The sequence below is a fragment of the Balaenoptera acutorostrata genome, chromosome 5, assembly GCF_949987535.1.
Source record: "Balaenoptera acutorostrata chromosome 5, mBalAcu1.1, whole genome shotgun sequence".
In the NCBI taxonomy this organism is placed as follows: Eukaryota; Metazoa; Chordata; class Mammalia; order Artiodactyla; family Balaenopteridae; genus Balaenoptera; species Balaenoptera acutorostrata.
Window position 1 is genome coordinate 77123676 of NC_080068.1, and position 24259 is coordinate 77147934.

Genomic DNA, 24259 nt, shown 5'->3' on the forward strand with positions numbered 1-24259 from the left:
AGTTTAGCAACACAAAAGTTGGGTTATCTATCAGGCAGAACTGGTATTCCCCAGTTCTGGAGAGCAGACTTGGGGTTGGGCGGGGGAGGCTTTGCAGGTGGTGTGTGTCGGGAGAGAGGTCCCTGTGGCTCTGGCCAGAGGTGTGGATGGTGTGAAGACACTCCTCGGCCTCCTCTCCAGCAAACACCAAAGTGTCCCAGGTCACGCCAAAGGGGTAAAAATGGGATACTAAGTCTATTTGAGTATTTTGTAAGTGTAAGTTTACTATAAAAAGAGTGTTCTAGTCTCCGTTTGAGTGCAGATTAAATCCTGCGAAGTCCAGCTATGCTCAGGGGTCCTCCTAGTTGGTCTCATGTGGGGTCCCAGACACGAGGACCAGGCACAGTTGAATATGAGCTTCAACTAATCCCTCCTGCCTGGAGCCCGTTGAAATACACAATTACGCAACACCTTACACTCATTCAGAATAAGTCACTTACTCCTCTTCTACCTCTATTCCTCATCTATAAAATGCGGAGGCACACATTTATCTTCTCATGTGCCAGAAATGCTTTTTGACAAATAAAACAATGCTTGCAAAAGTACAGTTGATAAAATGGTGCTAAACAAGTTCAGAAAAAATTCTGCCTTGTATATTTACACACTTTTCTGTCCTTTTGAGTCATTCAGAAGAAAGAAGGAAGGGGAAAGGCATGGTTCTGCAAAATGCTGAACATGGGTGCTTGTAAAAGAGCAATTTTTGATGACAATACACAAATAAGGCTGAAAAGTGGCATGAATTGTAGTGATACCACCTGCTGATTAATGGCTTTATCAGCTTCTTTCTCTGAATGACCCAAGACACTCCAAAAGCAAAACTTTGGATGGCAAATCTCGACGTATTTGTCAAATGAAAGGACTCACAGCAAGTTAGTAGCAGCTGATAGAAAAGAAAAGAGATTTAGTTATAGGTTGTGGCCTGAGAACAAAATTGGACTTGTGGGTATATTTTGTGGAGCCTCACAATTTTGGTTGGCACTGTGCTGGAAAATGCTTTGAATTGTCAATATTTCAAAAGCTGGGGATTTCGTATGAAAACAATTGGTTAGAGCTGGGTAGCTGCCTCCTTCTTTAGACAGGACTGCTTTTTTTTTTTTCTTTGCTGTGCACCAGTGCCAATGTTCATTATTATTATTTAAATTTTTATTGAACTATAGTTGATTTACAGTATTGTGTTAATTTCTGCTGTACAGCAAATTGACTCAGTTATACATATATATTCTTTTCCATTACGGTTTATCACAGGATACTGAATATAGTTCCCTGTGCTATCCAGTAGGACCTTGTTGTTTATCCATCCTATATATACTAGTTTGCATCTGCTAATCCCAAACTCCCAATCCTTCCCTCTCCCACCCCTCCTCCCCCTTGGCAACCACAAGTCTGTTCTCTACGTCTGTGAATCTGTTTCTGTTTCATAGATATGTTCATTTGTTAGACAAAAGTTTTTTTCAGTTTGCCATAGTCTATACCACTCTCTTAATACTGTCCTCTTCTGGTTCTCATTTACAATACCTAGCTGGTCCCTCCAGTCATTTGAGTTTGTAACCCCTGACCTAGATAATGCCAAAGGATGGGGAGAGATCCTTTGTGGTCCAGATTCAGACCTTAAAAAGGAGTCCTTAGGTCTTGAAGAAAGTCAATGGAAAAAAAGCTAGTTCAACATTATCCCAGGTAAAATTGTTCTTCTTTTAATAAAGACATTCTTCATAGATCACGTTAGAATAACAATCTTTTCTTTGTTTTGAAATGCATTGTAGTTGAATAAACTTTCACTTAAATAACAATGGATATATTAAACTACTCCAATAGTTGCTAAAATTCTCTTACAAATGGCAAAGAATTCACTTTTATATGGAAACAGCAGCAACTACTAACTGCATACCAAACTTTGCAAAAAAGAAGCAGAATACAACTTGCAATAGCAATTAGAATATTGCGTCTTAAAATGATGGAAACTTTCAAGGAATTTGATTGCTATTGGGACCGCCTACAAATTTGAGACACAGTGCCAGGCAAGATACATGTGTATTTTGCTGATACAGTATCAGCAGGATGCCACCTTTTCAAAGGATATTCCCAGATTCAACAATGGAGAGAAAGGTCCTCAGTGAACAGACTGTATGTATACAGTGAGAGGGAGCATTGGGTCAGCACTGGAAAAAGTGGCAGAATACAGCGGCTTTAAAGGGTTTGACATGGTTTTCTCTAGCCAGTACTGGAAGTAAACCATCATTTGGTTGTTTTAGACAATTTCCTCTGGTATTTGCATGGTCTCTCCTGGTTATTGTGAGTCTCATCTCAAGGAGTTTGAATCCTTCAGTGGCAGGCAATTCCTTGGTGACTCCTAGAATCAGCTGGTAAGTTTGATTTGCCTTAAATAGCTGACCTCAAGATGCATCAATATACATATGCAAATATGCATCATTGCCATCAACTGACCCTGTAACTCTGGACCAAAAGCTGCAAGAGAGAGAAAGCCTGATTCTCTCTTCCCCAAGTAAGAAAACTGGCTCCCCCACCCCTCAAAAAAAATCAATGAAATACAAAGTTGATTTGAGTATTTTATTTATAAATGTACATTTACTATAAAAGCTGTTGCATTTTAGACAACTTTTTTATGTTTATTTTTTACTATTTCTCAGAGGCATTTTAGAATAAATATTTTAAATGAAGGTTAGTGTAACTGATGTAGAACATTGGCCCACCCAGAACAGTAACATCTTTTGGACGGACTCACATATGAGGTGGATCATTTCAGCCTGTTAAGTCTTACACTGTGTATAGATAACTATAATATGTATTGCATTAGTAACACTACACAGAAAGAATGAACACATGTCATGAAAGTTTGCAAGTGAAAAACAAAGAGTTACCCATTTTTTTCCTTAAGAAAGAGAAGGGACAAGCTTTTGAAGTATAAAGAAAAAAAAAAAGATATACTTCCTCAGGAACAATAAATCACTCACTTGCCTCATCTGTTTTTTAAACAAACACATTTACATTGTAGCTCAACAGAGCAGAGCACTTTTTTTTTTTTTCCTGGGATCTCAAAGATTATTTGAAAAGAAATAGATCATACTCATTATGCTGCATTGGAAAAAACAAGATCTAGTCTGCCCGAGCTGCCATGTAACAGACTCCAAATGAAATATAAATCAAATATAAATAGAAACAGTTGGCAATTAGAATTTAGAAAATGTTGGAGATTATTCTGTGCTGGTGACTATTGTTCATTATGGAAAAGCACATTTCGCAGTTGGAGAATGGGGCTTTATTTTTCTTGACTTGATTCTAGCTTCAATACATGTACAATGAGGCTCACTAAGAAATATGTATAAATGAGTTTGTGAAACCAGAAGAGAATGTGCAATATTCATATAATCCTTACATAACAGATGGAGTTCCACATGTAAAAAGTATTCTATAAAAATCGGTTATGAATAATCATATTGTACATGTTTGTGCATTACTGGTGGTAAAGTACTCTGCTAATATCATGCAAAGTGTAAACATCCACATTATCAAAATATTTAATAAAACATGCAGGTGGTTAATCAAAATATTGGACTTAATCTGTACATTTTCAAAACTTTCTTTTTTTTAATTTTTCTATTTTTCTTTTTCTTTTTTAAAATTTTTTTCCCCCTGTAAAACAGCGAACACCTCCATGAGAAGTCTTGAGAACTTGGAGGTGACTTCATCTCTCTTCAATGTACTGCATCCTTAATTCATCACTGACTATGTGCAACAGCTTTGCATTTTCTAAGGCACAATTTTAAATGAAATGATGTGTAAATTTCAATCTAACAACAGCTTATCCAAATGACAAAATGGTCAAAACACCTCCAGTGGCCGAGGAAATTTCTGTACTTACATGGAACCCGCATGCAGAGAACCGTCTAGCATGTAAATAAATAATTGCTAGTCATACTCAATAAGACACAGAAAAAAAATTATTGCTTACATAACAGAAAAACATCTACTTGATTTCCTTTTATGACTACATTAACCTATTAGGAGTATATCCAGAGTCTACATTCACAAAATGTCATCTGTCATCATCACTTATTTGCCATCATTTTAAGGCAGAATAAATAGTCCCCCTTTCCCCAGTCTTAAAGAAAACAGCCTGGAGATCTAAAATGTGATGCTTTTTAGTAACTTGATTCCTTTCTTGGCCAGATGAAACTCATCACACAGGGCAAAAAATAAACCAGCTCTCCACAAGAGTTTCTCGCTAAACTTCTCCATGAGCAAGGTCCAGAATTCTTGGTAGTAAAGAGAGTTGGTGATGTAGGGCATGAGGAGAGCAGGTAGGTATCCAGGAGGGAGGACAGGGCATGATGTGAACAGTAGGTTCTTGTTGATCACATGCTAGTGGCTTCTCACATCATATGTCATTCGGATTCTATTAAGATGGACTTAATGCTTTACTTTAGCCACCTGGGCTTCAGACCCCCAAGGAGAACTTGCAGGCAAGGGTGAGCAGTGGTCACACCTAATGATGGGCTGATCTCAATAAGAGCTTCCATATGTCCCATACTGAGCCTCTTATTGAATCTAGAGCCTGAAGAGAAGCAAGCAACAAAGCCCTCCTGGCTATCATTGACCCACCACTCTTTGGAAGATTAAACTTCTCACAGATTTTGGTAATAACTTTGGAAATGATGACTGAATTATGTCCCTCTGGTTTCTTCCTACCCTTGGGCAATGTCCCAGAGTGTAAGCCTAGCCTGTATAGCAAGGGTTCTCTCTATTTGATGGGTCAGCCTACAGCAATGGCGTAACTTCCAAAGGACACAGAATCTAACACTAACGGTGCAATAATTTATTGGTATGACTTCCACCTCAAAAAGTAAGTAACACAAATGTTTCAGGATTACAGTATATATTATCAGACTAGCATCTTTGCATTAAAAACAAGTTATAGCTCAGAGCTAGATGGTGTGATTTTTAGTTTCTGAAATGCATTAATTGTATGCTCCTGTCTCAGAAGACCACATGTCTCAAATTGGCATGTCCTGCATTTTCTGCAGCTCAATTCTGTAAACATAAAGTGTTTAATTCCTAGAAATGCTAAAAAAAAAAAAACAGGTTTATTGCATCATTTATCTCATTAACTCCCAAAGAAGAGAATAACACATTTTAAACTGTAAGCCTGTTTGACCATGCTAAGACCATTTTTTGGAACTATTCAGGATCATTACAATTCAATATTCTTTTGTATATACTGTGCAAATGCCAAAAAAAAAAAAAAAAAAAAGGAAAGCAGGAAAAACACAAACACTGTGCTACAAAAGAACAGATACCATCTTTTAGAATAGCCTTTCAGAAATTAGATGAATGCTGAGGAGCCCCTGCACTTAGGGTTTTGTTAAACGATTGCCAGGGGACACCCTCAGTAAGGAAATGGTGAGTGATCTGGAAGCTCGAAAACCACGTCACAATGTTGTGGGTTGGCCAGCACCTGGGACAAAGAACACAGAGCAACATTTGGTTAAAGTAGTCAACCATTCTGGCTTCAGATGTTTAAACATTTCCAAAATTAGCACTGCCCTTTGCCAAAGTCTCTTCCCTCTAGGCAGTGGAAGCTTGTCCCACTATGCTACTCGAAGTGTGGTCCGGGGACCAGCCATATTGGCATCACCTGGAGCTTGTTAGAAATGCAGACTTTTGAGCCCCATCCCAGAACTGAACAAGGTGATTCATATGCCCTGTCAAGTTTGGTTGAAGTCCTCTGGATTTCACCCTAAACCAAATGATCTCCACCAAGTTTTCTACCTTGTCTTCTGGGGCAAATAAGCAAGAAAATAATCTCTCTTCTTTCAGTTTCTCTAGGTTGTGGTTTCTCTAAGAATAAATACATTGCAAGAGGAGGAATTTGACATATGATCTAGATATAAGGATTGTTAGATTTAGCAAATAAAGTACAGAACACCCAATAAAATTTGAATTTTAGATAAACAACAGATACATTTTTTAGTATATATCCCATGGGATATTTGGGATATACTCGTGCTGCATCCTGAGCAGGTGATGTTTGGGACACACATACTAAAAAAAATTCACTGTTATCTGAAATTCAAAAACATTTCACTGGGCATCTTGTATTTTATCTGGCAAACCTATCTAGGAAGGATGGTTTGGGTCCCATATTTCCTGCTGAAACCTTCACAAAGTTTCTCCTTCATTTTAGGCACTAGCGTTGTGATGAGGCAATCGCAACATTGGAAAAGACCCCGGGGATTTTGCGTTCAATGCATCTCACAAGAGTGAATGATGGAACAGACACAAAGACATGGTCGTCTAACACCCAAGCACACATGGCACCTGTTAAACATGTGACAGCTTGGTCCATGACAGGTAATTTGTTCTGCACTTCTATTCCCATGTACATACGAACTTAAAAACGGTTTACATTGCTTTTAGGAATTGCATTTTAACATGCTGTTATGCACTTTTTCCCCTCCAAGAGAAAATTTTCATTTAAACGTGGCTACTTACTTAAAGAAAATAGGCTTATATATTCAGGTCTTATTATTCTACACAATGAAATTATTATTATTTTTTTTTTTTATAATTTTTTTTTTTTTTTTTTTAATGAGGATCTTGAATCAGATGCGTATGTTTTGATTGATTGATTGATTGATTGATTTTGGCTGTGTTGGGTCTTCGTTTCTGTGCGAGGGCTTTCTCCAGTTGTGGCAAGCGGGGGCCACTCTTCATCGCGATGCGCGGGCCTCTCACCGTCGCGGCCTCTCTCGTTGCGGAGCACAGGCTCCAGACGCGCAGGCTCAGCAGTTGTGGCTCACGGGCCCAGCCGCTCCGCGGCATGTGGGATCTTCCCAGGCCAGGGCTCGAACCCGTGTCCCCTGCATTAGCAGGCAGATTCTCAACCACTGCGCCACCAGGGAAGCCCACAATGAAATTATTTTGTTTCACTTAGAACGCTTATGATGTAAACCACCCCTCACATCTATCCATCTCCCCTCTTCTCCACTTAGATCAAAAGAAAAAAAAAAAAGAAAAAAAAATTTTAGCCATTTTTCCCATTCTGACTCTTTTAATGCATTTGGGGTATATTCAACCAATTCAAGTGTATTTCTCTAGCCAATTATTAGCCTTTCCGCCTATTCACTCTGAAGATATAGTTTTTCCTTATGACACCAAGAAAAATGAGCGGTGCTCTCAGATGTACTGGTCATTCTCCCTGTCATGTGTTGACTTAATTCAAGTTTAGCCTAAAATGATATTAACATCTATCTGGAAAAATAAACGTGAGAGTTAGGAAAACTTGGAAAAAATAATTGGAGAGAAGGTAGCCATTCTCTGTTTCAATATTGAAACATAATATGAAGTTATAATAATTAAAACTGATACTAGAGAATAAATAGGTTAATAAAACATAATAAAATATCCAGAAAAAGACCCAAATATATATGGGAACTTAGTTTAAGAGAAAGCTGGTATTTCAAATTAACAAGAAAAAATGGGACTATTCATTAAGTTATAGTCATACAATTGGCTAATTGGAAAAAAAAATAAAGCTAGTATCTATCTTATTCCTTGTCCCCAAATACATTTCTGATTATCACATGTTTACATGCCAAAAAGAAAACAGAAAATAATTCTAGGAGAAATCTCAGCTAAATTTATTTATGCCCTTGGAGTAGTGAGAGTTTTTCTAAGTAGGACACAAAACCCAGAATCCAAAAAGGAAAAAAAGAGATATGTTTAACTATTTAAAATGAAAATCTTTTCTATGAAAAAAAATCACAAAGTAGAAAGACCAATGATAACTGCCCAAAGCAGCAAATATAAAATAAAGGGAAAATTTCCTTAATTTACAAAGAACTCGTAAAAATCAACTGCCAATAGAACAATGGGCAAAAGATAAAGAAATATAAACATCAATAGAAAAAGAAATATAAATGGTGAACAAACATATGGAAAGATGTTTAAACTCATTTATAGTTAAAGACTACAGATCAAAGCAAAGAGGTTTTTTTTCTTTTTTTTTTTCTCCCCACTTAGCAGAGTGGAAATTTAAAAAGTTTGATGATATCCAGAGCTGACATAGGCATGGAGAGAGAAAGAGGCTCTCTTATATACTTTGCAGGGGGCATACACTTTTCTGGAAGATAATTAGGCAAGTTGCCTGAAAATTTCAAAAGCACATGCCTTTTTATTCAGCAGTCCCACAGCTCAGAATCTACCCTGTGGAAATGCTTTCAAATGTTCATCAAGACATACATACAAGGATGTTCACTGGAGCATTTAAAAAATAATATTCAAAAACTAGAAATAACTGGAGCACTCATTCATAGAGCATTAGTTTTCAATTATGGTAAGTCCACACAATGGGATTGTATGCAGCTATTAAAGAGCCATTAAAAAGAATGAGGAGAAAGAAAATGCTATATGGAAAAATTCCCAAGATATACCATTAAATGAAAAACAACAGCAACAAAAACTAAGTACCACTGTGGCTATGTCATTACCTTTGTGAAATAAAAACCAATACAGGTAGATGTGTCACACACATATGCATCTGTGTGTGTGTGTATGTGCGCACGCATGTGCGTGTATACATACATTCTGCTCCTCTCCCCAAGACATTATTAGAAAGTGATTATGTGGTTAAATTTGAAGAGGTTCACTTTTAATTTGGTATCTTTCTAAACAATCTAATTTTTCTAACCTTTTACCACTTATAACTTCTATTTATTTATTCTTTTGAATATTGATATTGGTTATCTAGGCAGAGAGATAATGAGCCTTTTTGCTTTCTTAGTACCTTAGTATTCTAAAAAACATCCTGGTAAAATATCGCATCAAAAATGTTAAAGAAAAAATCATATCTTTAATCTACCTCCAATCACCTTATTTTTCATCTTACAGGACAATTACAGGAACTCTATGGTTCTTGTCTTTAGATTTGGAATCAAAAGCAGTTAGTGGCCTTTATATCTGTATACACAACAGAAAAATTGCTGACCTAGATCTGAAAAGCTAATTTCCAAAAGAAATGACAACGAAACACCCAGCTTCTCAATTAAAATGAAAATCTGGATGAAAGCAGGTCACTGTTATCCAGAGGTGAGTTCAGGTTTGTTCTCTGCTGGCATTCTTCAAGCACTTCAAATTATGAAAGAAATTCAGATTTACAGCACTTTTCAAATCTGGTTCAAGAGGCCATCAACCTAACAGCGCCCTCTTCTGGTTCCATGACTCACATTCAGCAGGTCATTGAGGTTGCAGGAAAAAATCCAATTTATGTTAGATGATAGAAAAAAAATCACTTTGAATCCTGAGACAAAAGGGTGTAGTTTTCCTTTTTAATGACTAATAAGAACCTGATGTATAAAAAATAAATAAAATAAAATTCAAAAATTAAATTAAAAAAAGAGAAGAGCATTGGCACAAGAAGAGAAAATAAAAGAATATTCTTCAAAAGTTAAAAAAAAAAAAAAGAAAAAGAAAAAGGAGGAAGCCCCCAATTTCTCCTAACATTATCATTTTTTTAAATTTGTCATAAATGTTGGATACATGTATATCTATAACTGATTCACTTTGCTGTATACCTGAAACTAACACAACATTGTAAATCAACTATATTCCAATAAATTTAAAAATAAATAAATAAATAAATAAAATAGATAGCTAGTGCAAAGCAGCCGCATAGCACAGGGAGATCAGCTCGGTGCTTTGTGACCACCTAGAGGGGTGGGATAGGGAGGGTGGGAGGGATAAAGAAGAAAAAATCCCAAACAAACAAAAAAACAAAACAAACAAACACAAATATAGTTTAGCAAAATATAATTATTATATATTATACATGTAGATATGTATTTGTATATACCTGTATATATATTTATGGTATATATATGGTATACTATTATCCCATATTTTATATGTATAATACATAGTATAAAAATTAATATCAATATTTTGTATATACATATAAAATACATATAAAATAGTCCAGGTTGATGGCAGCAGCTCTAAGTTGGAACCGTTTTGACCTCAAGTCAAATGTTTATCATAGATCAAAACCACCTGGGTTTAATTTTTATTTCCCATCATTTTGTTAAAATAGGCATATATTTCTCTGAATTTATGAAATCTATAGCTATAAAACAACTTAATTTCAATTTTCACTCTTAAAATCTTCAGTCTTGCAGATTTAGAAACCCACATAAAAAGACTGTAAAAATGCCACTTCACTTACTTTGAGAAATAATAAAAAATTATTGAATTTCAAACTCCAGATCTTTGCTCATATTTTTTTTTTTTTAAAGAGTTTTTGACTGACGAATTTGCATAGAAGAATCACCTGCTGTCTAGGTCATGCACCAGAAGGACTATACTTAGGATGGAGAGTGAGGAAGGATTCAGAGGCTAGCCACTGGCTAGTTTCAGATTTTCTAAACAGCAGCTGGGCAACAGCACCCCCTGGTGGCCCCCCTAAAATAACATTAACTTTCCGTGGCAGGAGACCCAGACATGATATAGGAGGGCGGGCTCCTCAAGGGGGCTTCTCTGATTAGTATGTACTAAGGTATTTTGGAGGGGGCAGGGATTCACAGAGAAGTAGAACCCACCATCTGTCTCTCAAAGAATTTTCAATTTAGTTGGGAACAAGCCCACATTATGCCATGAAACTCCTGAATGGAGGCATGTAGATATTGAGGAGTTGGTGCTTGATTTGATGAGGAGTGGAGAGCTATTCTTCAGATGTGAAACACCCTCCAAATGCTACTGGTCTTCTAAAGAGATGCCTCAACAAATAAATAGGGTTTCAGCATTTATAGCATCCCTGCATCTCACTGAAATCTCTACGGTGAGCTCAGGCAATGTCTCAAATCTGGTTTACATTTTTTACCTGCTGGTGTATTAATGCATTTCTGGATAAAAAGAATTAGTCCATGTTAGAGCAGTAACTTCCAGTAAGAAACAAGCGGTAAATACGGGATTATTTCGTTATCATTTCTTTTACCTGGATGCTAATATATCTTTCCTTCAGTGTAGGAGTATCAACTGATGGGGAGTAGCTGAATTCCTAAGCTAGGTCTATGAAAGGCATATACGGTTGCACTCATTCATCTCAAGGTATTTCCCCTCAGGACTTACTTCTGGATCGCGTGTAGCAGTCATTACAGTTTAGAATACCATTTCGAATCCTAACATCCGTCCCACTCACTGCATCTCCAAGCTGTCCTTTACAAATTCCACACTATAGGGTAGAAAGAACAGAAGTTATAAGGTGCATAAGGAATTGTTTCCTTATAATGTTTAGTTATTGTTCACATGAATAGTACAGTAATCACTTCTCCAACCTCCACATTTGTTGCATATCTACTATGTATTAGGTGCTGCACCACGACTTGACTTCCAGCAACAATATACTTTTAGCATTTTATCCTAACTCCCGGCATTTTTCAGAGAAGGACACCAGTTCAGAGAGGTTAGCTGACTCGTCCAAGGTTGTGAAGTTGGTACGTGGTATCGGGTTGATCCCAAAGCCTAGGCACACCGATTCTCAATCAAGATGGAAGAACCGTTTTAAACAGATTAAATCCTAGTGGTTTTAAATAAACACATGGCCAAGGAATGATCAATATATATTGAAACTTGTCTCTGAATAATCTTCAAATGCTTTTTAGCATTGTTGGTAAGTTCTCCCTGACCAAAGTGACTGGGAAATAGCTATTCCACTTTATGTTTCCACGTTAAAGGCAGTGATACCAAGTCAGTCTGAGTGCAGAAGGAGACTGTGGGGTACACTGTCCTGGCTGAATCAGAGAACATGCCAGTTCTCTGGCATGTTGGTTCATGCCAGCCTACTGCGGGGGGATCTTGACTCAGCCCAGGAAACAAGGGCCAGCCCCAGACTGATGCTCTAAGGTCATCTCAGGCAGAAGGAGCCTTCATCCAAATTATGTTACAAGCTGCATCTACGCAGAAGGGTAGGGGATAAATCTAAGAGGTGATGTACCTTACAGCATCAGGTCAGCTCCAGGAAGTGAATGACTAGAGAGAATAAAGGCCTTGACAGCTAAGAAGACAAGTCCCCTATCTGTTGAGAGTCTGCAAAGACTCTTTGCCACCTTGATTATTCTGAGTTCTGGTAAAGTTTCTGAGAATAAACTGTGGTGTTGGAACATATTATCTTCGTATTAGTATGAATTTTTTAAAAGTATGAAGCCTCCAGGGACTTCCCTGGTGGTCCAGCGGTTAAGACTCCATGCTTCCAATGCAAGGGGCAGGGGTTCGATCCCTGGTCGGGGAACTAAGATCCCACATGACACGCAGCGTGGCCAAAAAAAAAAAAAAAATAGTATATAGCCTCCAAACATTCCCAGACAATTTAGGATATACATTACCTATGTTAATTTTACAATAAGAATATTGATAAATGGAGTCTAATTAAGTATCCATATTGCATTTTGTCCGTCAGTTTTGCTTTCCAGTGATTACTGACATTATTAAATTAATAACTTTGGGACAACCTCACTCACTTTCTCTTAGCTTATAGGTGAAGTGGAAGTTATTTTAAACCCATGCAAGTTTACTTTATAGCTGAGGGGGCTACTAATGAGAAACAGGACAAATCCAAATAGGACACAGAAAGCATGTTAGGGTTATAAAGAGAAAGAAATGATTCTTTTTCAGAGATAGAGGTTTGGCTTCAAAATTATATATTATCTGAAACATGTCCATGGGTGAAAAAGGAAATGCTGATATAGTCTGACTTGTAAATATTATAATAAATCAGGCATAAGTGGTTCGTTCACCTGCTTGTTGGCAGGAGATTTGGGACTAGAATTCAGTCCTCCTCATTTTCAGTTATTTATTAATTCATTCATCTGAAAATATTTATTGATACCATCTCCACTGGGTACAGAGGATATAGTAGTGAGCCAGACAGACGTGGTCCCTGCCCTTACGGAGCTTGTAGAGAGCAGATGATAATTAAACAATTCAACAGTGAGCGATAAGGACCACGAAAGATTCTATAAGGCAACTTGACTTAGTGTGGTAAGCAGGTCAGCTTCTCAGAGGGAGTGATATTCAGTCTGTGACTGCAGACATACTCGTTTGGAGACCTACAAGTTAGCAACTAGCTGTAACCACTTAATTGACAATCTTCCATTACGTCAAAGACCAAAAATCTTTGAATTGAGTCTCAAGAGTTTGAGAAGCAGCAAAGATGTTACATTCCAAATAAATCCATCTGGCCTTAAAAGACTCAGAAGCATCATCGCCCTCCAGGGTGGCTTTCTCAGCTTCCTGCTAAAGTATATGCTCTTTAGCAACGAAGAATGGTTTTATAAATACACGTCGCACAAATCTGTTTTGCCTCCTCTAACCCGACATCCCAGAGGGATGCGTGATAGGAGAGTTTCACCCTGAAGGATGGACTCCACGCACACTTCTGTACAACCTAGAGTCAGGGGGCCCTCACAAGCAAAGGCTGTCCGGATTTCCAGGAGGTAGTCACTCAGCACAGAACGAGGCCAAAAGATATTATGAGACTGTACTTAGGCAGAAGAGAGATGAATACATACCCTAAAGCACTGGATGTGAAAATAGAGATTGAGGGTCTCGATGATCATGGCAGCTCCTTTACCCAATGGAAGCCCACACGAAGAGCACAGTTTCTTCCCACTTACAGACCTAAGTTGCAAAATATACATCATAATAAAATGTTCCGTTTAGAATCGTTGGTCAAACACACTAATATGAAGCTTCACGCAAAAATAAATAAATAAATAAAACATGAGTTTTTAAAATGTTTATACCATAAGTGAAACAATTACTGAACTGATAATGAGCAGGAATTAAGCATTAGATATAAGATGCAGACAATTGATAGATTAAATACAACAGGCCTCCACTGTGGCATGGAATTCTGTGTGTGTGTGTGTGTGTGTGTGTGTGTGTGTGTGTTAGTTGTTATAAAAAGTTTGCGTTGTAGTCTATTCAACCACAGTGATCAAATGCCTTGAAATGATTTAATGTATTTATCATATGTTTTCTTACGTCCTAAAAGACAATCAAGTTTAGCTTTACTAAGGTTTTAATGTTGTGTTAGATTTTTCTATAATTGGTGCATTGGCCCACTAGGGCATTTCTTTTTACCTGTTAAAAATTTTGTTGTTGTTGTTTAAAAATAAAGAGGAAATTGTGATACAGCCTAACAGGTATCAGGCAGATATGGGATCAAATCCCTGCTCTGATACCAAGTTCTGTGATCCGGTATGAAGAACTCACATTGGGTTTCCATTCCACCTGGCTCAGACAAGATGGCTGTGCTCTAAGGCAGCTTTCCCACAGCTAAGATCGGATTGCAATGATGCCGATTGTCGGGAAAGCCCTTGGAATTACACAGGAAATTTTAAAATATGCAATATCATTTGGAAGCAAAGAGAGGGACAGAAGAAACAGAAAGACAAGAGAAAAAAGGACGAGTCGCCCTTAGCAAACTCTATTTATTAGGATTTCCCTCTTATCCAGTAGTTAAATGAAATTTCTAAATCAAAGAAAACCTTGGAGTACTCAGTCATTTGTCTCTCCAGGGACTGGGAGCTCAGGCAGCTTTTAAGAATATCATGGGGCCTAATTAATGTCCAGAAGCAATCATTAGAGAGCTCGCGGAGAGTAAAAGGAAGGATGAAGTTTCATTTCTCAGCGCCCGCCTGGTTCACTGAAGAGCCATCAGCGGATCCCGCCTAGAAGGACCGAGCCATCTTGGAGGGAAAGGCGCCGACTTAGGAGCCCGGCAATTGTCTGGTGGATTTTCTTATTAGATTGCAGGTTCTGCACAATGTAATTAAAGCCCTATGGCCACAGCCGCGCCAACGTCACACACTTGGCTCTTTCGATTGTGGGCTGATAAAATCTTTAGGCAGATGGGGATGTGTTCTTTCCTCCTGCCTATGTGTGTGTGTAGGAAGAGACATGGATGGACAAATCCCTCACAATCCTCTGGCAAGCACTAATTTGGTTGCGATTGTGCTCAGCAGGCTCTAGCCAAAACAAAGCAGCCTCAGAAAGGCTTGCTGACCTCTTGTACCTGTTTGGTGACTGGCCAGGAGGGGTGGAGGAGCAAGGGGACAAGTGCCCAGCCTGGAAGTTCTCTCGAGGGCTTTGCCTGTAACATGGGAAAGGAGCCAAACATCATGACAAGTAAAGAGAAGCCCAATCCCACAAGGAAAGGCTTTTTAGATAAGGAAAAAAAAAACACCCTACTTCCTTGGCAACCAAATAAAAGACCACAGTGTGTCCTAGGGGTCTTTTTTTTTTTTTTACAAAGGACAAAAAGATTTCCATCTAGCAGACTGTACAGACTTTGGATGCATGATATCAAAACCAGGCTGGCATTGTTGAACAGAAAGACAGAATAGTTTTCTATTCTTTATTTTGGTCAGGCTCTTTGCTAGTTAAAGTTGCACACCAAGTTAGATATAAAAATTATGGATGGGGTGGGAGGGGAGAGATGAACGGGGGTGTAGGGAAAAGTTCTTAAAGAGAGCCCAGAAATAAAGGGCAGCGCTTAAAGGAGGTATTTTTCAGTGAGGTGCCTTCCACCCCATTCATAAATTCGTTACGTGACTAGGGATAATGTTCAAAACATCTAATGACTGCTATGTCATTGGGCATCTACAAAGCAGAATGGTTCCCAGCCAGAAGCCCCCAGAATGATTTTACGGGTGCTGTTGGTTACACATGAGCCCTGCCTGTGATGATTAAGCTGTCAGTTCCGGGCTCTTGATTTTAAAAGTTAATTTCATTGGTAAAGAAAGGGACAGAAAAGAACAAGGAAAAGAGAAATGCCAGCATAGACATGAACAGAGCGTGAGGCCATCTGTCTTGTAACTGCTTTCAGAATAACTCCCTGAGCCCCTGTTCCCCCAAACCTCCCTCCTCAGACAGAGCTTGTCTTCTCCAAAATATCAGCTTTTCATGGAATATCCTAAAGTACAAGGACCATCACCTTGAAAAATGGTTGAAAATCACCACAATAATCAATAAAAATAACGACTCCTTCTATGTGATTTTACCTTCTATTAATTCTGCATGTCATCTAGACATAGAGAAAAGAAACTGGATAGACATAAGAGAAAAGGGGAAAATGGTTCAAAAGTGTATTGAGAAAAAATGTAACAAGAAAAATAAGATAAAAGGATGAACTTATAAAACAAGTTATCATCATCATCATCATCACCACCACTGTCATTATCAACACCACTGCCTACAATGTATAGTACTTATTACTTGCCAGGCACAAAACCCTATGAAGTAGGCACTACTATTATTCCCATTTTATACATGAAGAAACTGGAACAGAGAAAGATTAAGTATCTTGCTCAAAGTTCCATGCAGGCAAGTGTCAGAGTCAATACTTTGAATCCAGGTGGTCTGGCTCCAGGGAGAATGATTGGTTAAAGTATAATGAATATTATCTTTTAAAAACTGATTACAAGGAACCTCTGGCTCCAATATGATCTTATCATGGAACTGTGGGTTCACTCTGAATCCCTCTACCACTCATCCAGACAAGTACTTTGGATAAGTTATTTAATTTCTCTGAGCCTCAATTTCTTCATCTGTAAAATGGGAACAATAACCCAATAATGTTATTGGGAGAGTTCAGTGAGTTAATATATGAAAAGAAGAAGAGAAAGGTATATGTAAACCCTTCAACACAGTGCCTATTATATTGACATGTTTCAAAAATGATGCAAACTATTATTACTATAAAAAATACAATTGTTACAAAATTAGAAGAGAGCCTGGGGTAGTTATTTAAGGGGAGAGAATGATGAGGAGAGGAAACATTTTCTCCTTGAAAGAACATTTGTCCATAGGCTCTGAGACAATTTAACTCACTTAAATAAATTGCTAATACAACAGACCTGCACATTCTTTCCAATGTTTAGATCTGTGGGTTAAAAACATTACTTTGTGTCTTTTAAGTTGCCAAATTCAGACTAAATATTTACTTGCCAGGAAGATTGTTCCAAACTTCCATAAATATTTGTTACCTTGTCAATGACAGTCAATGGAGAGAAAGCATTAAAATGCTGCTAACATCCTGCCATCTCACACTTTTTCACTTTTCCCCCTTCTTAGTCAATTTAAAAAAAAAAGAAATTCCACACCCATCTTATTTGGTTACTCACTTCCGCCTTTCACTCGGAGACTCAATCTGATGGTTAATGCTTTTGTCCAATGGGAGGGTTTTTGGCTTCACATCTTCTAAAATGTGCATTGGTGGGTTTGATACCTGCTGATTCTGGGATGGATCTGAGGTCAAGTAAAGAACATACACTTAGTGCTCAGTAAAGTTGCCACCTTAGTGCTTAGTGATCACATTTCTTTAAAGTGCTAATGCCTGCTGAGGTCTCACAGTGATTCATGGAGCCTCTGGACCGTGCTGTTTAGCATAAGCTGGAAGAGAAACTTGCAGCCAGCAGAGGTCATATCTGTCTGGACGATGGGGTGGGGAAGGGGTCTTACAATAATTGAAACATGGGGGTTGGTTTTCTCCATTCTTACCCTGAGCTAGCTGTGGGTTCATCCCACAGGGTGAGGCCCCAGCTTCTGTATCCAGCTGGAGGTCCTGATAGATTCCTTTCAATGCAGGGTTCTCAGAATGAGTCAAGACTCCTTGAGTTAGGCTGTTAAAATAACAAATATATTTTAGAACAGGAATAAAAGCAACTGAACTAAAATTATTGATCTTATCCCTCAGGACCGATCACAATACGAAAAAAGAAATGGGGCTAAATAAATATTTATTCTTTTTATTTTAAACTAGATTTAAAATGGATTTAGAATACTGTAAGATGCTACGCATTTTCATTATCCAGCAGTTTAACAAACCATCATTTCTGATGTCCCCTCTACCTCCTTGTCCACAAAATTCTTCATTCTAATCATTTCAAGGGGTGCCAGAGCTAAATGCCATCTCCCAGATTTTCACAAGAGAGGACTTATTGTGGAAAATATTTGGGCCACATGGGGCTTCGGCAGCCTATGGTAATTCACTGGTCCTTTAGTAGCTTCTATGTGCAAAGAAAGGAGAGATGGAGGAGATTTTTTTAAAGGTTTCTGGCGACAACAGGGACTGTCTGGAGAACGAGCAGTAATTCATGGAAAATGCTTATTAGCATCCTTCAAATATTCCTGACTAGTAGCTTTCATTTCAAAAACTGGAAAGTCTCTTTAAATAGTGTTCACTGGAAACAGATGTGCTGTTCCAAGGGCTCTGCAGGCTCTGGACATGGGCCCCAAGCTCTAATATCTTACAATTCACCGAGTCTCCTAGCTGATGAGCATAGGAGAATTCTCAGTGCAAATCCCACCAGAAGAGCTCAGCTCCCAGACAACCTTTCAAATTGGCCAGTCTTTGAAAATGATACTTAGATAGCCTTTTGTGTCTTTGGGTCCCTCTGAGGATGCTGTGTGGGTACCCACGTGTGTATGGACACACACACATGCATGCACACTTTCCAACATCTATCTGATATATCGGAGCCCCAGAGGCAAACATCTGTATCAAAAAGAACTTGCTGGTGGCAGAGCCCTGCCAGCCTCTTGGGTTTCTGCAGGTCCCTTTTAGGTCAGGCATGGGGTCGCATCAATAAACTCACTACAGTCCGTACCTACAACCAGATTCTGCTCCAGTCTGAGCTAGCTCTGAATGCTCCAGGGGTTTCTGGGTATCCTGTTCTGATCTCCCATGGAACATACTGGAACCCATGGGGTAGGGGGATTACCCATGACCAAAGGGTTTGTTGGTTATCCTTTATATTATCACCCAGAGTAAACATGGCTTCTCACAGGTCAGAGGATACTAATGGCAAAGTTCAGGTCCATAGTCAAACCACCGTGAGTAGGACACCACGGCCTCATTTTTTTTTCTTCTTTTAAATAAACTTCATTTCTGTGGACCAATCTTAGAGTCATTTAAAAGAATTGCAAAGATAGTACAGAGACTTCCCATCTACCCTGCACGCAGTTTCCCCTGTTGTCTTCTGTGAGTATGGTACTTTGGTTACAGTTAATGAATCAGTATTGATACAATATTTTTTTCTTTCTTTTTTTTTAGTTTTAATATTATTATTAATTTAAGTATAGTTGATTCACAATGTTGTGGTAATTTCTGTTTTACAGCAAAGTGGTTCAGTTATATATATATATATGTATATGTGTATATATATATATATATATATATATATGTATATGTATATATATATATATATATATATATATATATATATATATACACACACACACACACATATACATTCTTTTTTAAAATATTCTTTTCCATTATGGTTTATCATAGGTTCTCTGTGCTCTACAGTAGGACCTTGTTGTTTATCCATTCTATGTATAATAGCTTACATCTGCTAACCCCAGCTTCCCACTCCATCCCTCCCCCAGACCCCCTTCCCCTTGGCAACCACCAGTCTGTTCTCCATATCCACACCACAGCCTCATTTTAAACTCTATCCCTCCAGACACATTAACCATTTCAGGTGAGTGGTATTTAGGTTTGGGACTTTGAATTGACAACATGCTCCGTTGGTGATCTATACTGTCTCCCCTCATTTAAAAAAAGGTTTCACCTATTTAAAAATAAGGCTATTTATATTCAATAGTATAAGGACACTGACTTTAGAGCTATTAGAATGTCTTCAAGCGATAATATATGTATAATGTATCATTGGAATGATAATTTCAAAGCTGAATATAATTTGCCTTAGTGATGGGTGCCCTTCCTGGGAGTGAAGGGGCACAGCCCAGCTTTGCGCATATGGGTGGACAGCCTGGAATGGTTCATACCTGCCCTTTTCCTCCAGTGGGTCACCTTCCTTAGTCTTAAGCAATGAGCCACCGTTATCCCCCTGGAATGGTTTCTTCTGTCTTGTCTTTTGTTCTTCCTCTCGACAGTTTTCCAAGTCCATCTTATTCTAATGGGGAAAACAAGGATAATCTTGAATATAAGTTTTAAACACACTGGACAATACTTATGTCTGGCCATGGAATATCTGAAGCATTTTCTCAATCACACTGACTACAATTTAAAGAACAGTCGTTCGTTCAAATTAACTGAATAGTAACTGATTTCCAATGATTTGAAATGAACATGTAACCTGGCTCTCTCTCAAAAGTTATCATAAAAGGGAACTAACTGGCTAAAAAACCCATCTTTCAAAATAAAACAAAGTCATAGGACTGCTTATTTCAGGACACGTGGCATTTGAGTGCCCGTGGGGTTATTTCAAAATGCAGATTATGTAGTGTAACCTTTAAAAATTGTATAAAAAATAAAAATAATTTTTTAATCTTTAATTTAAATTTTAAAAATTTAAATAAAAAACAAGCAGAAACTAATACACCATTGTAAAGCAATTATACTCCAATGTTAAAAAAAATAGAAATAAAAACAATACACTTCAAATTTTGATATTTGAAAATGGCTGGTAAATATTGAAAAATTGTTGGACAGTGTAGAATTCCTTTGATGATGATACATAAATAACTTATTTTAGAGTCTAGAAAATCTTTCGTAATTATCATTGCAATATATGAAAGAGACATGAAAGATTTGGCTTTTGTGATAATCTTTGTATATAACAGCAAAGATAAGCGATAATCTGAGCTTCCTGAGTGACCATGCAATATCAAATCTGGTGAATTACTTTTGTACAGTCTTCATTTGTATTAACTTAAAACTGGATAATTTAAAAACTTTAGTGTATTGCAGCATATATTAATTGACTACAGAAATGACTAATATGACATATACCCAAGTGATATTACGTTTATTACAAAATGAATTTATTCTGTTATTATACCATCAAAAACTAAAATGCAGATTATGGACTATCCAGGTGTTGGCATGACCTCTGTCCACTACCTCCATGACCTTATTTGGGGGATATGGAGGTTGACCAGCCTTTCTGGACTCTCTCCAGACCCTGAAGACACACATATATATATATATTCATGTGGAATTTTAGGAGTGATTCAGAAGAAACTTTCATGGAGGCCGGTGAGAGTGTACTGTTGGCATCCTGCTGCTAACATCCAGTGCAAAGAGATGTATGGGCTGGCAGAGAGAAACATACTTCTGCTAAATGAATGAATGATGGGCAGTTAGAAAGACATTCCAGCACATGGCATCACTAACCAGGGTCTTGCCAACCAGTGCAGAGACTTTGGTTTCCAGCCTGCAGGGGCAGGGCTGGCCTCAGTAATATGTTTACTGCTCTCAGGGATTGACTCTAGGGTTTCACCACGGCAATGACAGTATGATGGGGTACAATGGCCATGTAGTAGCTGACGTGATTCTAGAGAAACAGCTAGTCCTGGATTTAAACTGGTGGAAAACTTGGCCTTGTGGTTTAGTACTTCTATTTTCGTTTTCTTTTTTTTAAATTTATTTATTTATTTATTTATGGCTGTGTTGGGTCTTCGTTTCTGTGCGAGGGCTTTCTCCAGTTGCGGCGAGTGGGGGCCACTCTTCATCGCGGTGCGCGGGCCTCTCACTATCGCGGCCTCTCTTGTTGCGGGGCACAGGCTCCAGTCGCGCAGGCTCAGTAGTTGTGGCTCATGGGCCTAGTTGCTCCGCGGCATGTGGGATCTTCCCAGACCAGGGCTCGAACCCGCGTCCCCTGCATCGGCAGGCGGACTCCCAACCACTGCGCCACCAGGGAAGCCCCCTCTATTTTAGTTTTCTTATTTCAAGAATTCCTTTTAATCTATGGCCTTACCATTGTCCCACTGCCTTCGGTCACAGAGGAGGATGTAGACAGCTGGTCTGCAGAACTTGAAGACAGAGTAAATGGAACCACCGTGTCCTCAATTATTTTGCGCTCCTGGGGGAAGGACAGGAATTAATGAAAGGGGGAGAAAGGATAAATCATATTTGTCAAGAGAAGAGTGGCATTAAAGAAATTTAGGGACAAACATCAGAATTATGTGCAAACAAGCAGGGCATTAAAAAAAGGTCTTACTTTTAAAAAGCATGTAAATCAGATCACGTGCTCTATGGGCAATGATTTAGAAATTAGCATTTAATTTAGAAAAACAGAGTCTTTGCAAGTTAATTAGTTAGTGTGATTCAAGAGGCCTAATTAGAAATGATATCAGGGAAAGTATTACGCACAAAAATTATTGTTGAAGAAAAAATTCACAACAATATTAATCATAAACAGATTTTGGATAATATACATAAAGTGTAGTTTCAAATACTCGAATGTGGTCTGGTTTGTTCGTCTAAAAATGAAACAAACAAAACCAAATTCTCCTCCCTTCTAAATCTCTTTAGTACCATACAGTGAATGCAGTAGTAAGGATTCACTGAGCCTTGATATCAAAATTATCCTCATAAAAATTAATATTAATTCACTACTACCAAACATGCTTGCCTCAAACAAACACACAAATAAACAAATTGATACTGTCATGTCATCTAAGACAAATCAAGAATCTGACCTTTGTGACTAAAGAAGAGATACAATTCTATTCTCCCCCTTGACCATGACTCAACACACCCTCACCACAAGCTAAACTTGGAAGAGTAGTGGTCTTTTACAGCCTATAGGATAGGACTCTTTTAAAAGGTTGATAGGGCTCTGTTGTGAGTAAAGAGAATCAGACATGCCCCATGGGTACACATAGCACAGACAGAGAAAGTGCTGATAGACTTTGAGGAATCAGGGCTTCAGGGTCAAATTCCTCCCGGGGAATTTCCTACCTCCTCATAGTATCTGCGTTCTTCCTCTTCCACCTCCTTTTGGGCCTTTTCCCACTCTTCTTTTAGCTTGTCCTGCTCCTTCTGGTATCTCTCCTGTTATGGAATTTCCATAGATTGTTCTGAACGGACCAGTGCATACATCATTGGGACTTTTCCCCCCGCTAAACCATCACGTACAATGTGTTGCAAGACTCTCTTCTTGCCGTAACGTTCTGAAGCTAACCCATTCGTACATCAAAAGGGGAATACCATTTTGTGGTACTCAGACATGTTAGGGACATAAAAATCCAACAGAGAACAATCTTTTCTGCTGTGGGTGTTTCATAGAATTGTTCTTCAGATATATGAGTAGGCATTTGCTTATGGAAAGAGAAAAGATGGAAAGATTCTAAACTCTTTCTTAACTTGGGTTTTGTCCTTAGAGGTAGGTTAAACCAATAGCTTGCTTTTACTGGGCCCTTCAGAGATGAGTTTTGCCATTCCACTAATAGAAATACGTTGCTGCTGGGAGAGTTTAGTAAAAGATTAAAAAAAAAACAAACCTCGCAGGTTTACAAGATAGATGATGGAGAAAGGTCCAAAGTGGACAAGACGATAATTAGCCGAGTGGCTGAATTACTCTTTGCTTGTGGCCATTCTACTAAAATGGAATCTTCCTAACTTTAAGTCCCCCTGAATTAAGAGTAGCTTTTAAACAGCCCATTAGAAGGCTTTGATATCAGAACTGCTATTATTGTTTTCAGAAAAAAATATGACACTAGTCACCACTTCCGGAGAAAAAAATAAAAATACTCTGAATAGGATAAGGATGTAAAGATAAAGAGAGCTTTAAAAATGTGACTGGAGTCCCTGACAGCTGACTAGAAGAAATGAATACATGGAAATTAAAACGAATGCTTAAGATGAGAACTGACACCCCGGATGCCTTGAGAATGGCATCCCTGACATGACAGAGACAAAGGAATTGCTGGAGCATACTACGCACAGTCAAATATTTTAGGCTGCTTACTGTCAGTCCTCTCTCTGAGGCTAACATGAGTCTGTGCTTCCATCTTCTTGGGGAAGGCACTGAGAATTCCTCCAGGTATTACTTGTTATGTTATCATCTTAGGAGCAAAAGGGCTTTATGGGATTGTCTCGAGCCTAATGTTCCTATTAATGCTCTGGCCAAACCACTGTTGGTCAACCCATGGTAGGCTTTTAAACTTCAGCTAAAAATTTTGTTATAAAATCTAATATTGTAAAGTTTTAGAGAGGGACTCCAAGGGCCTTCAGAATAGAGGAAACAGACCTTAAAACTTTACAGAAGATGAAAAACAAGCAAAGCTTCTTACATTTATTGGTTCTAGGAGCTTATATCACATGTTTCCCTCACCAAAAGGATGAACTGATGATACAGGGGCCAAAGATGTGGTATATCTGTCCACACACACACAC

The 24259-nt window shown here is 38.3% G+C and overlaps 1 protein-coding gene across 14 annotated transcripts in view; it reads right to left on the bottom strand.

The window, feature by feature from the left end:
* Positions 1-2590: 2590 nt before the first annotated feature.
* LIMCH1 (LIM and calponin homology domains 1) overlaps positions 2591-24259 on the bottom strand; it is a 347042-nt gene continuing 325373 nt past the window's right edge. For 6 of the 14 annotated variants that reach the window (XM_057546932.1, XM_057546930.1, XM_057546926.1 and 3 more), the window contains 8 exons: positions 22823-22915; positions 21837-21941; positions 19903-20030; positions 17608-17729; positions 17232-17355; positions 13614-13722; positions 11176-11278; positions 2591-5509 (listed from right to left, as the gene is read on the bottom strand). In XM_057546932.1, coding sequence (XP_057402915.1) covers positions 5484-5509; positions 11176-11278; positions 13614-13722; positions 17232-17355; positions 17608-17729; positions 19903-20030; positions 21837-21941; positions 22823-22915 — 810 coding nt within the window. In that variant the 3' untranslated portion in view covers positions 2591-5483. Of the gene's footprint in view, positions 5510-11175; positions 11279-13613; positions 13723-15112; positions 15200-17231; positions 17356-17607; positions 17730-19902; positions 20031-21836; positions 21942-22822; positions 22916-24259 lie in introns of all 14 variants that reach the window. The other 8 variants (XM_057546929.1, XM_007178763.3, XM_057546928.1 and 5 more) reach the window with 2 other exon arrangements.